This window comes from Nycticebus coucang, chromosome 6, assembly GCF_027406575.1.
Source record: "Nycticebus coucang isolate mNycCou1 chromosome 6, mNycCou1.pri, whole genome shotgun sequence".
Lineage (NCBI taxonomy): Eukaryota > Metazoa > Chordata > Mammalia > Primates > Lorisidae > Nycticebus > Nycticebus coucang.
The window spans coordinates 123,023,400-123,037,240 of NC_069785.1; the positions used below are offsets into that span (position 1 = coordinate 123,023,400).

A 13,841-nucleotide genomic window follows, 5' to 3' on the forward strand; every position below is an offset into this window, starting at 1 on the left:
GGGTGAAATATACATGTATACATAAGCATCATGAGATATCATATAATATTATAGTGACGAAAGACTTGTTTGATCATTTTAGTCCATTTTTGTTCGGATTACTTTGTGAATGTCAGTCTCCTAAGAGAGCAGTACTGATTAGACTGTACAAAGTAGTGACTGTATAGTGCTAGTCAGTATTGGATTACAAGAAATTGGAGTCAAAAATACTTTTATATTTTCTCCTTTTAGATTCTAAGGGTAGATGAAATTGCTGATCCAAGGATTCAAAGGCTCAGATTTAATCTGAGTAACAAGCAGTCTTTTTTCAACTGTAAAAAGGAACCTAAATAAAGATTCATTTCTTACAGACAAATGAAGAATTGTTTTAGTTGCTTCTCTTCTAAATGCAATTTATTTTATGGTTTATCCTTTATTGTCTTAGGATGAGGAAATGTCAGAATCTACAATGGATGCCTTCCAAAGCCTACCTTCAAAAGCAAGCTAAAGGTAGTGTCGTAAAAGTCTTCTCCAGATGCTCCCTACTTTAATGCCATAGAGTCATGTATATTCAGTAGTAGAAATGAATACTAGATTTCTTTCTGATTTTAAATATTTTGGGGTATGTTTGAAAATTCCCATAATGAAAAGAATTTTTAATTTTTTTTCTTTTCTTTCTTTTTTTTTCTTTAGAGACAGAGTATTGCTCTGTCACCCTGGCTAGAGTATAGTGATATCATCCTAGCTCACTACAACCTCAAAGTCCTGGTCTCCAGTAGTCCTCTTGCCTCAACCTCCCAAGTAGCTGGGACTGCAGGCATGTGCCATGTGCAATGTGCCACCAGCTAATTTTTTTATTTTTATTAAAGATGAGGTTTTACTTTTGCTCAGGCTTGTCTCAAACTTCTGAGCCCAAGTGATCCTCCTGCCTTGGACTCCCATAATGCTAGGATTATAGGCATGAGCCACTATGCCTGGTTGAATTTTTAATTCGTATAAAAATTATAATTAATTCTGTTTCCTAGCGTGATAAAAGTATACCTATTTCACCTAATCAACTTGGCATTAACTCTCTCAAACCTTTCATTGCTATCTTTAGCTACAGGAAACTGAGAATAAGATTTTACATTTCTTTTTGTTTGTTTATTTTTTTTTTTTTTAGAGACAGAGTCTCACTTTGCCGCCCCTGGTAGAGTGGTGTGGCGTCACAGCTCACAGCAACCTCCAGCTCTTGGGCTTAGGCAATTCTCTTGCCTCAGTCTCCCGAGTAGCTACAGGCACCCACCACAATGCCCGGCTATTTTTTGTTGTTTCAGTTTGGCCGGAGCCAGGTTTCAACCCGCCACCCTCAGTATATGGGGCTGGTGCCCTACTCACTGAGCCACAGGCGCCGCCCAAGATTTTACATTTCTATACTTTTTTTTTTTTTTTTTAAGAAGTGGAGTTACTCTGTCACCCAGGCTAGAGGGTAGTGGGATAATTACATCTTAACTGCTGCTTGGAACTCCTGAGCTCACATGATCCTCCTGCCTCAGCCTCCAAAGTAGCTGGGACTATCGGTATATGCCACCATGCCCAGATGGTTTTTAAATTATTTTCTAGAGATGGAGGAGGTCTCCCTATGTTGCCCAGGCTTGTCCTGACCTCAAGAGATCCTCCTGCCTCAGCCTCTAGTACTTCTATTTTAAATGAAATAATTTTTGCTTGTAGATAGATGATCTTGTTGTTTTTTCACTCCAGCTGTGAAAAAGAAAGAGAAAAAGTCTAAGACCAGTGAAAAGAAAGAAAGCAAAGAGAGCGGTGTTGCAAAGAATGTGGTGGACTCTAGTCAGAAACTTGCCCCTTCAACAAGAGAGGATCCTGCCCCAAAGAAAAGCAGTAGCGAGCCTCCTCCACGAAAGCCCATCGAGGAAAAGAGTGAAGAAGGGAATGCCTCTGCTCCTGGGCCTGAATCTAAACAAGCCACCATTCCAGCTTCCCGGAAGTCTAGCAAGCAGGTCTCCCAGCCAGCACCAGTCGTCCCCCCGCAACCCCCTAGCACAGGCCCACCAAGAAAAGAAGTTCCCAAGACCACTCCTAGTGAACCCAAGAAAAAGCAGCCACCACCACCAGAATCAGGTGAGTGAGGAAGAAAGAAGGAATCACTAAACCACAAGTACTAGCAACAAAGCACTGATGTCTTAAAGAGCATTTGGAAACATGAAATGTATAATTTTAAGTCTTTCATTCCAGCTTTTAAATATTATAATAACAAAGAAATAGAAGCAAAAAAAAAAAAAGTTAAATTGGAGATATTGTCTTAATTTCCTGTTCAAAGCCTAGAGTTTAAAGTTTAAATATATGTATTTTTTCTAATACCCTTTTCTTCACAGGCCAGTCAATCCTGGTCATTGTCATCATCTGACTGCAATTTATTTGAATTCTTTAGGTCCAGAGCAAAGCAAACAGAAAAAAGTGGCTCCCCGCCCAAGTATCCCTGTAAAACAAAAACCAAAAGAAAAGGTAAGGAGAGATTTGTTTCTCTGCCATTTCTTGGGATATTTCTGTTCTGTCAGGGGAAAAGCCTTATCCTTGACATTTCCATAAAACTGCATTTCTGCTTCTATGTAGATGGCAATAAAATTTCTTTTTCTTTTTCTTTTTTTCCTTGAGACAGAATCTCTGTCACCTGGGCTGGTGTATAGTGGTGCCATCATAGCTCGTTGTGGTCTCAAACTCTTGAGCTTGAGCAATCCTCCTGGCTCAGCTTCACAAGCAGCCCGGACTATAGGCCCACGCCTGACTGATTTTTCTATTTTCTTGTAGAGATAGGGTTTTAGGTTTGGGCCTTATCCCATTTCTTTGTTTGTTTGCTTTTCTTTTCTTTATGGCTTTACATATTCTGGCCTAGGAATCTCCTTATTCAGCAGGCCACTTGGCGTAATGTTTTTTTGCCCACGACATCCTTTAGCAATACTTGTCTGTAAAAATCATGTTATTTGGCTTGGTGCATATAGCTCAAGCGGCTAAGGCGCCAGCCATATACACCAGAGGTGGCGGGTTTGAATCTAGCCCGGGCCTGCAACAAAAAAATAGCTGGGCGTTGTGGCGGGTGCCTGTAGTCCCAGCTACTTGGGAGGCTGAGGCAAGAGAATTGCTTAAACCCAGGAGTTGGAGGTTGCTGTGATCTGTGACGGCATGGCACTCTACCAAGTGAGCAACCTAATGAGACTCTGTCTCAAAAAAAAATAAATAATCTTATTTATTAAAGACAAGGAGAGAAGATTTAAGAATCTTCTGAAGATTATTTTTCCTTCTGTGGATATTTATGAGGGAAATAGGTGTTTCATGTCTATTAATAAGATGTATTATTTGCAAAGGTGAAGGCAAGTAAGGTGTGGTTTTATTCTATATTTATCTGCTGTCTCTTTAGGAAAAACCACCTCCTGTCAATAAGCAGGAGAATGCAGGCACTTTGAACATCCTTAGCACTCTCTCCAACGGCAATAGTTCTAAGCAAAAAGTCCCAGCAGATGGAGTCCACAGGATCAGAGTGGACTTTAAGGTAAAAATATCTAGGGATCATCGACTTTTATTTTTGTGCATACTTTGGTGCTATTAAACGTGTTGAAGAAAGAAATTAGCACTAAATGGCAGGGTAGATAAGAACTACCCATAGCAAATAGGTTCAAGGCTGTGAGAGGTTTAGTTAGTGTATCGAGGTCATTGTGAACTGACTGAAGAACATAAGTATAGTATTCTTCTGTTAAAAGGGATACTAGTGATGGTTGTTTTATACCAAACCTAGGTATTGAAACATTCCTCCCATCCTGAGTAACATCTGAGAAAATAATTCCTTCATATAAGAATTGTCACACCATAATGATTGCTTGCTTAAATTACCAAAACTGTAAGGAGAATTGAGTCCCAGTATATCTTTGTAATATATTTAATATGAATTGAACTAAGAAGTAAGCCTTTAATAGTTTGTGTTTGAGACTGAAATTTTTCAAAGCAACAGTTATTTTTGGATTCATTGAAACGAATTAATTTTGACATTCTGATGTCACACGAATTTTATACTTTTCATGCTTATTTTCAATACAAAGTTATGTCATTGTGAAACTTTTCACAAGTGATTTTTCTCTTCCCACAGGAGGACTGTGAAGCAGAAAATGTGTGGGATATGGGAGGCTTGGGAATCCTGACCTCCGTTCCTATAACCCCCAGGGTGGTTTGCTTTCTCTGTGCCAGTAGTGGACATGTAGAGGTAACGCATACTGCTTCTTTGTATCCCAGAAAGGACATAATAGTAGATTATTTTGCTGTAAGTGAAAGGAATTGCTATATTCTATTTTGTTGATATTTAACATGTACTATCTCCTATTTAAACTGTTTAGTGAAATGTTTTAAAATTTATTAGTGATTTCAGGAAGGAAACTGTTGCTGCTTTTTTTTTTTTCTTTTTAGACAGAGTCTCACTCTCTTGCCCAGACTACACTGCCATGGCATCAGCCTAGTTCACAGCAACCTCAATCTTATGGGTTCAAGGATCCTCCTGCCTCAGCCTCCTGAACAACTGGGCTACAGGAGCCTGCCACCACACCTGGCTAATTTTCCATTTTTTTTTAGTAGCGATGAGGTCTAGATCTCTTGCTCAGGTTGTCTTGAACTCTTAAATTCAAGGGATCTTCCTGCCTCGGCCTCCCAGAGTTCTAGAATTACAGGTGTGAGCCACTGCAACTGGCCAAAATCTGCTTCTTAATGAAGTAGCAAAATTACCTCTAGAGCAGTGTCTTTCAACCTTTTTTTATCTCATGGCACACTTGAAACTACAGTTAAGCTTTCACAGCCCGCTTAAATATGTTGATCCAAAAAAAAGAGTAAAAAAATATATATACTTACTGTGCTTAGAACTTCCTTCAAAAAGAATTGAATTAATGATCTTTAAAAAGTTTCATGGCATGGCTTGGCACCTGTGGCTCAAGCGCCTAAGGCGTAAGCCACATACACCTGAGCTGGCAGGTTCGAATTCATCCCGGGACCCGCCAAACAACGACAGCTGCAATCAAAAAACAGCCGGGTGTTGTGGCGGGCACCTGTAGTCCCAGCTACTTGGGAGGCAGAGGCAGGAGAATCACTTGAGCCCAGGAGTTGGAGGTTACTGTGAGATATGATGCCACAGCACTCTACCCAAGGCAACAGCTTGAGGCTCTGTCTCAAAAAAAAAAAGTTGCGTGGCACACCTAAAATCCTCTTGTGGCTGCGGCACACTGGTTGAAAAGCACTGAACTAAAGGTTTAGGTCTGAGATTAATAATCTCATCTTTTAAATTAAATCTTTATTAGAGCTCTGATTTTCCGTTCAAAGGTCCAAACATGGAAAAAAGGTTACAGTATTCTTCTGTTAAAAGAACTATTGATGGTTGTTTTTACTGAATATCAAAGCTCTCTTGTCTATGAGGGGCTCTTAGCAATTAGTGAAAAGAAGGAGTAACACCCAGTGAAAAGTGGGCAAATGACAGAAACAGATAACTCACAAAACAAGAAATACGACGGGGTGGAGGTGAGCATCAAGCCAGTCCTCTAGTAAGCAAAAAACTGGAAATTTTGGATTATCTTTATTTTGTTACTTTGGATTTTTGTTGTTTTGGTTTTGTGCTAGGATTACAGGCATGAGCACCTGGCCTATTTTGTGACTTTATATATTCTAGCGTTATTTCCATTTCAGTTCCCTGAATCTCTTGCATTGCCCAATACTGTACTTTTTTACATAGTCATTGCTTAAGGAATATATATTGTACTAAATATGTACCCAAAGTATCTAAGTCTGGTATGGTTGATATTTTTTTCTACACATTATTTGACATATTTCTATGTTCCCATCTTCTTACTATAGTTTGTGTATTGCCAAGTCTGCTGTGAGCCCTTCCACAAGTTTTGTTTAGAGGAGAATGAGCGCCCTCTGGAGGACCAGCTGGAAAATTGGTGTTGTCGTCGCTGCAAGTTCTGTCACGTTTGCGGAAGGCAGCATCAGGCTACAAAGGTATGTAATAGATGAGTAATAGAACTGTAGTCAGTTCTCCGCATCTGTAAATTCCACATCTATGGATTTGACCAACCTCAGATTGAAATTATTTGGGGAAAAAAAGAAAGCTATGGCTTGGTGCCTGTAGCTCAGTGGTTACGGCAACAGCCACATACACTGAAGCTGGTGGGTTCGAACATGGCCTGGGCTTGCTAAACAACAGTGACAACTGCAGCAAAAAAATAGCTAGGTGTTGTGGCGGGTGCCTGTAGTCCCAGCTACTTGGGAGGCTGAGGCAAGAGAATTGCTTATGCCCAAGAGTTGGAGGTTGCTGTGAGCTGTGATACCACGGCACTCTACCCAGGGCAACAAAGTGAGACTCTGTCTCAAAAAAAAAGATGGTTGTATCTGTACTGAATGTGTACAAACTTCTTATTATTAATCCCTAAACAATACAGTATATCAACTATGCATGTGGCATTTATGTAGTATTAGGTATTACATATAAGTAATCTAGAGATGATTTAAAGTGTATGAGAAGATATGCATACATTATAAGCAAATATTGTACCGTTTTGTATAAGGGTCTGGAGCATCCATGGATTTTGTATCCTGCTAGGTAGGGTGGAGAGTGTCCTGGGACCAATCCTCCATAGATACCAAGGACTGACAATACTTAAAGCAGGCGTCCTCAAACTTTTTAAACAGGGGACTAGTTCACTGTCCCTCAGACGGTTGGATGGCCGGACTATAGTTTAAAAAAAAAATATGAATAAATTCCTATGTACACTGCACATATCTTATTTTGAAGTGAAAAAAAAAAACAAAACGGGAACAAATACAATTCACACCACCTCATGTGGCCCTCGGGCCGCGGTTTGAGCACCCCTGCTATAGAGTATTGCTTTCTATTTCTATTTTTGCCTTCTAATTTAGGATTTTGTATCTATATTCTTTTCTCTTTTGACTTAATCTCTTTTGACCTCTTAATTGGGCATAATCAATTGACTATTTTAGTGTTTTAATTTTGGGAATGTAACAGAAAACAAAATGTTGGATAAAATTCCAAAAATCAAATTACCCAATAAGAATACTCATCACTCAGTTTCTTTGGCAGGAGATAAATCCCTGTGTTTTAATTGAAAGTAAAGTATGAGGACATTTAAACGGTTATAATGGTGTACTATACCTACTTGAATATGAAATGAGGTACAAAGAAATAGATCTTTAAGTGAAAGTAATGTGATGCCCACTTTTTGCTATCATATTTTCTTATAGCAGCTGCTAGAGTGTAATAAGTGCCGAAACAGCTATCACCCTGAGTGCCTGGGACCAAACTACCCTACCAAACCCACAAAGAAAAAGAAAGTTTGGGTGAGTATACATATTATGCTATTTCAAAGAGACTTCCCTTGGAACTCTTGGGCTTGCATAACTTATAATAGGAATATCCTTACTAGAAGATATAAGGAATATCAAAATAACAGTTTTTTTGCCTCATTACAAGGAAATCATCCTAGTAGAGAAATCAAATCTAGAACTGGATTGTGTTTGAGAGCTTTTTCATTAAGAAAAGATACTGGGGCGGTGCCTGTGGCTCAAGGAGTAGGGCGCCAGCCCCATATACCGGAGGTGGTAGGTTCAAACCTAGCCCTGGCCAAAAACTGCAAAATAAAAAAAAGAAAGAAAGAAAGATGTATGTTTAAAAATAAAAAAGATATCAAAAATAAGAAATTACTGGCCAGGCATGGTGGCTCCCGCCTGTAATCCTAACACTCTGGGAGGCTGAGTGGGTGGATTGCTTGAGTGCACGAGTTCAAGACCAGCTTGAGCAAAAGTGAGACCCCCATCTTTGTTACAAATAGAAAAAAAAAAAAACTGAGGCAAGAGGTTTGCTTGAGTCTGAGTTGGAGGTTGCTGTGAGCTATGATGCCACAGCACCCTACCCAGGGGAACAGCTTGAGACAGTGTCTCAAAAAAAAAAAGAAATTACTAATTACTGTTGGATTTCTTCCCTTCTTTTTCAGATCTGTACCAAGTGTGTTCGCTGTAAGAGCTGTGGGTCCACAACCCCAGGCAAAGGGTGGGATGCACAGTGGTCTCACGATTTCTCGCTGTGCCATGATTGTGCCAAACTCTTTGCTAAAGGTAGCCCAAAAAGCCAGTTTTGTTAACTTTAGAGGTTGTACTTAGAGTTTTGGGAGTGAACTACACACTTTATTGGAATGAAATAAAAAGTCTTATACATTATGTCAAGGATACCATTTAGACTCATTTATTAAGTTCTTGTTTTTCCTCTTTGCTTTGCATAGAAAACATAGCAACTAGAAATGTTTTGTTAGCTTGTATGGAAAGAATTAGGGGGACTTTTTATTATAGCTAACCACAAAGAAATGCTCTAAGCCAGCTTTCCTAAAGTGTGGAATATACATATATTTGATTGTTTTGGAAGTGATTTTAGGTGGTACTCAAATATTTTATCTTGATAGTTACGCTAGAAAATATTATGACTAATATAAACCCATTATATTACTGACTTAGGAAAATGATGATTTAAGCAAAATAAACAGATGATTTTTTTTTTTTTTTCTTTTTTTGCTGTGGCATCACACAGCTCACCGCAACCTCCAACTCCTGGGCCTAGGCAATTCTCTTGCCTCAGCCTCCTGAGTAGCTGGGAATATAGGTGCCCGCCAGAATGCCCAGCTATTTTTTCGTTGCAGGTTGGCCAGGGCTGGGTTTGAACCTGCCACCCTCGGTATAGGGGGCAGGGACCCTACCAACTGAGCCACAGGTACCACCCGTAAACAGATGAATTTAAAGAAGTCTATTAAGGGGCTGGGCATGGTGGTTCACACCTATAATCCTAGCCCTCTGGGAGACCAAGGCGGGTGGATTGCCTGAGCTCAGGAGTTTGAGACCAGCCTGAGCTAGAGTGAGACCCCATCTCTAAAAATAGCTGGGCTTTGTGGCAGGTGCCTATAGTACCAGCTACTTGGGAGGCTGAGGCAAGAGAGTTGCTTGTGCCCAAGAGTTCGAAATTGCTGTGAGCTATGATGTCACAGTACTCTACTGAGGGCGACAAAATGAGACTGTCTCAAAAAAAAAAAAAAAATAGAAAGAAAGAAGAAGCCTATTAAGTTAAAAGTAATACAGAAGATTCGTGGATAAAGCAGATCTGTGAAGGTTGTACATACTACTAAATTTTAGGACGTGCCGGTCTAAGCTCTAACATAAACACATAATAAGGAAAAATTTAAGTTAACTATTTCTTACTCCTACCTTGCCACCTGTTTTTTAAACATTTAAACATTTCTCTCAAATGTTTAAGAGGTAAAGTTTTCTCTTCCTGGCTTGGTGCCCCTAGCTCAGCAGCTCGGGTGCCAGCCACATACACTGGAGCTGACAGGTTTGAACCCAGCCCAGGCCTGCCAAACAACAATGACAACTACAACCGAAAAATAGCTGGGCATTGTGGCGGGCGCCTGTAGTACCAACTACTTGGGAGACTGAGCCTAGAGAATCACTTAAGCCTAAGAGTTTGAGGTTGCTGTGAGCTGTGACGCCACCGCACTCTACTGAGAAAGACATAGTAAGACTCTGTCTCAAAAAAAAAAAAAAAAAGGTTTCTCTTCCATTCTTTTCCTAGTATGTTGCCTTTAAAATTGATTTCATGTTCTTTTTAAATGGGTCTAAAGAGAACTAGAGGCATATCCAAAGCTGTTTTTGCATGTTCTAGGAGCTTAGTATAATCTTAAACATTCCATAGTAGATCTATACTGATGTTTGTAAGTGATTCCAGAAGAATGTAGATTTTAGATTAGCCTCAGTTAAGGGCCTTAAAAGCATCGGTGTGTAAGCCAAAGCACTGCTGTAAACGTGGCTTTGCTTTCAGGAAACTTCTGCCCTCTCTGTGACAAATGTTATGATGACGACGACTATGAGAGTAAGATGATGCAATGTGGGAAGTGTGACCGCTGGGTCCATTCCAAGTGTGAGAATCTTTCAGGTACAGAAGGTTGGAGTCTTTTTATTACAGTTTTCTTCTTTCTAGGTACTATTGCATTTACAGCTTCTACACTTCTATAAACCTAAAATTATGGTACTGTTGTTATTTTAAGTCTTATTAAGTTTATTTCTGGGCTTCTAGAATAAGCAGCATCATGTTATATTTGTGCTTGCTTATCTTGAACACCTGCCTTGAAAGTATTTATTTGCTGTCCTTTGTGGGTTCTATAACCTATTGGTTCTCTAATAACCAAATTCTGGATTAGCGTTAATTAATAATGTCCCTTTTGGAGATCAGTATTGTGGGCATCCATGGGTGGTTATTACTCTTAATGTGGTTCCTAACATACAACTTTATAGGAAGTTCAGTGGAATAGTTTTCCTCTTTCCTGCTTTTCAGAAGGCTTAGTCATTGTGGGTTTTTGTTTTCCTAGATGAGATGTATGAGATTCTATCTAATCTGCCAGAAAGTGTGGCCTACACTTGTGTGAACTGTACTGAGCGGCACCCTGCCGAGTGGCGACTGGCACTTGAAAAAGAGCTACAGACTTCTCTGAAGCAAGTTCTGACAGCCTTGTTGAATTCTCGGACTACCAGCCATTTGTTACGCTACCGGCAGGTAGGCTGTCTCATGTTGTTTTCTAAGAACTTATTCTTAGGTAGTTTTTACCTAGTAATAGAGTGAGGGGATTGTTTTTGTTTTGTTTTACTTCATTCTTCAGTTAGTTTTGTAGAGTTACTTGTTTTGGCTATAAACATTAGGAAAACTTTTAGAGCCAACGGTAGGACCATCTTTGGAGTAAGAAATAGGAAGGGAGGGGGAAGAAATAGGAAGGGGCCATATCTTCAAAGGCCTTGCAGTTGTAATAAGAAACTTGGATTTTATACTCTGAAGCTGATAGGAGCCAATGAAGGATTTTGCCTAAGTGGGTAACCTGATCAGGGTTGCTTTTTAGGGAAACAAATGAATGGAGTGGAAAGGAAGAATTGGAGAAGCTTGACCCTACAGGCAGGCACAGTTAAGTTAGGAGGCAGTTGTAGTGATCACTTTGAAAACTACTACTTTGTCCGTTTAGTTGTGAACTATGTATTATATAAGGTGGTCAATGGGAACATAAAGCATAGTATCGGAAGAAACACATGGATAACTTTAACTTAGAGCTAGGCTATTATTTTATCTTTTAATAGAGCTCCATTTTTTTTAAATAGCTGCTGTCTTTGTCCTGCTCACAAGAACTGAGCAGTTTCAATTTCTTCATACTAGGTTTGGAAATGATAAAACAAAACTCCTGAGTTAGTCTAGCCATGCTATTAGATAATGTTAGCATTTTAACCTTCCTTTCCTATTTGAGAAATCTGATTATTTTCATGTTCTTTGGATTTTATAATATGAATTGTTCAGTGGCATCTTTATTAATTTTGATAGAATTCGTGTGGATGCCTCATTGTTAGATAAAAGAAACATGTTTTTCCTGGCAATAGGCTGCCAAGCCACCGGACTTAAATCCTGAGACAGAGGAGAGTATACCTTCCCGCAGTTCCCCAGAGGGACCTGATCCACCAGTTCTTACTGAGGTCAGCAAACAGGATGATCAACAGCCTTTAGATCTGGAAGGAGTCAAGAGGAAAATGGACCAAGGGAACTACATATCTGTGGTATGTCTCCACAATGAACTACCAGAATTTCAAGTGTCAGTGATTTGTATTATATTTAGAAATGTTATGGGGTTTTTTGTGGTTTTTTGTTTGTTTGTTTTTGAAACAGAGTCTCACTATGTCATACTTGGTAGAGTGCTGTGGCATCACAGCTCACAGCAACCTCAAAGTCTTGGGCTTAAGCGATTCTCTTGCCTCAGCCTCCCAAGTAGCTGGGGCTACAGATGCCTGCCCAGGCTGGGTTTGAATCTGCCAGCTGTGGTGTATGTGTCTGGAGCCCTAGCGGCTGAGCTAAAGCCTCCAAGCTTAGAAATGCTGTGGTTTTAGGTACCTAAAAATATGTGAGCTATTTTAGCTCTGTGTTTTAGAAGAAGGGTTATGATAGGGAAAGTAGTGTCTGAAAATGTTTCTTTTATTTGGATTTCAGCTGAGTTCTCTGCAAATTATATTAAGAAGAAGCACTAAGAACTCTTTATGAGGAAAATGCTCTAATATGAACTTAATTGGTTCTCCTCTTTTGAGATCAAATCTCAAAAATGTGTCTTCCTTCATAAAGTATTTAGTTGTAGATAGATGCGTGTTAATTTTATGATTTTAAGAATACCTCTATATAGGAAATAATCATTTATTATCTTATGGTCCATATTTGCTAATCTATTATTTCTTCATTTTAGTCCAAATAAAAAATTGTGAACCTATTTGGGTAACTTACCATAATATAGCTAACTTGTTTGCAGTTTTGCCTTACTAGTTCGGCATTTCTTAATTGTCACAAGTTAACTATGAACTGAATCCTAAAGGTCTTAACCAAAGAGAAAAAAACTTTGCCATATTAAAATAGGGTGTGAGTTTTCTGTTGAGTCTCTGTGTGAGATGATTAAGGAGGGAAGAGGAACTGGTTTTGGGAGCATACTGTTTTATGAATAATTAATATTTTGTTTTTAAATATAGTTGGAGTTCAGTGATGATATTGTGAAGATCATTCAAGCAGCCATTAATTCAGATGGAGGGCAGCCGGAGATTAAAAAAGCCAACAGCATGGTCAAGTCCTTCTTTATTCGGGTGAGAGATATTACTAGTTGATGGTTTTTAAATTTAACTTAATTTTTGCTGTTTTTAGAGGCAGAACCTTGCTCTATCACCCAGTCTGGAGAGCAGTGGCATGATTAGAGCTCACTGTAATCTCTAACTCCTGGACTCAAATGATCCTCCTGCCTCAGCCTCCTGAGTATCTAGGACTATAGGCATGTACTGCCATGCCTGGCTAATAAAAAAATTTTTTTTTGGGGGGGGCAGAGATGGGGTCTCTCTGTGTTGCCCAGGCTAGTCTTAAACTCCTGGCCTCAGATGATCCTCCTGCCTCAGCATCCCAAAGTGCTGGGATTGTAGACATAAGCCCCTGCTCCCAGCCCTAGTTCATGTCTTTTTTTTTTTTTTGTAGTTTTTGGCCGGGGCTGGGTTTGAACCACCACCTCCGTCTGGCATATGGGGCTGGTGTCCTACCCCTTTGAGCCACAGGCGCCACCCCCTAGTTCATGTCTTTAATACTTACCTATGAATATTACTACATGCATACATGGAATTTTTTCATCTACTTTTTTACTTTGCCATGTATAAAAACATCTTTTGGTTTAATTTGATGCTCTGATTCTTTGGGAGGAAGTTGGTGAGGTTGCCAGAGTAGTAGATCTTTCCTTCCGTGGCCTGAAATTATCCCAGTATTGACAGAGAAGTTGGTGTAAAGATGTTGGTTTTTTTGTGGGTTCCAAATGAATATTCACATGTTTATATTTTGTTTGTTTTTCTTTTTTTAATTTTCTTTTAGCAAATGGAACGTGTTTTTCCTTGGTTTAGTGTCAAAAAGTCCAGGTTTTGGGAGCCAAATAAAGTATCAAGCAAGTAAGTGAAATTCAGTATAACTTTTTAACTTTTTTTTCTCCTTGTCAGCTAGAAATCTGAATGTTCTTCTATCTTTAGATTGAATTTAAGAGGTTTTAACATTAAAATGAATCTGTTGAACTGCCTTCACTGCTGGTCTGGAGACATCACATTAGTAATGTTTGTTTATGTTACTGCTGCCCCTTTCATATTTGTTATGTTTTAAGGAACTTGGTGTCACTTAAGACATGTGTCTGATACAGTTATGTAGAAGTGGGTTCTATTTTACTTAGTTCAGATTGTGCTCCCTATGT

The 13,841-nt window shown here is 39.3% G+C and overlaps 1 protein-coding gene across 5 annotated transcripts in view; it reads left to right on the plus strand.

Moving 5' to 3' along the window:
- Positions 1-13,841, plus strand: part of KMT2A (lysine methyltransferase 2A) — a 104,658-nt gene that overhangs the window by 46,310 nt on the left and 44,507 nt on the right. For 2 of the 5 annotated variants that reach the window (XM_053593735.1, XM_053593738.1), the window contains 13 exons: positions 425-489; positions 1,720-2,097; positions 2,408-2,481; positions 3,392-3,523; positions 4,115-4,228; positions 5,857-6,003; positions 7,264-7,359; positions 8,013-8,133; positions 9,881-10,003; positions 10,428-10,612; positions 11,476-11,649; positions 12,601-12,711; positions 13,475-13,548. In XM_053593735.1, the coding sequence (XP_053449710.1) occupies positions 425-489; positions 1,720-2,097; positions 2,408-2,481; positions 3,392-3,523; positions 4,115-4,228; positions 5,857-6,003; positions 7,264-7,359; positions 8,013-8,133; positions 9,881-10,003; positions 10,428-10,612; positions 11,476-11,649; positions 12,601-12,711; positions 13,475-13,548 (1,794 nt within the window). The remainder of the gene's footprint in view (positions 1-424; positions 490-1,719; positions 2,098-2,407; positions 2,482-3,391; positions 3,524-4,114; positions 4,229-5,856; positions 6,004-7,263; positions 7,360-8,012; positions 8,134-9,880; positions 10,004-10,427; positions 10,613-11,475; positions 11,650-12,600; positions 12,712-13,474; positions 13,549-13,841) is intronic. The other 3 variants (XM_053593737.1, XM_053593739.1, XM_053593736.1) reach the window with 2 other exon arrangements.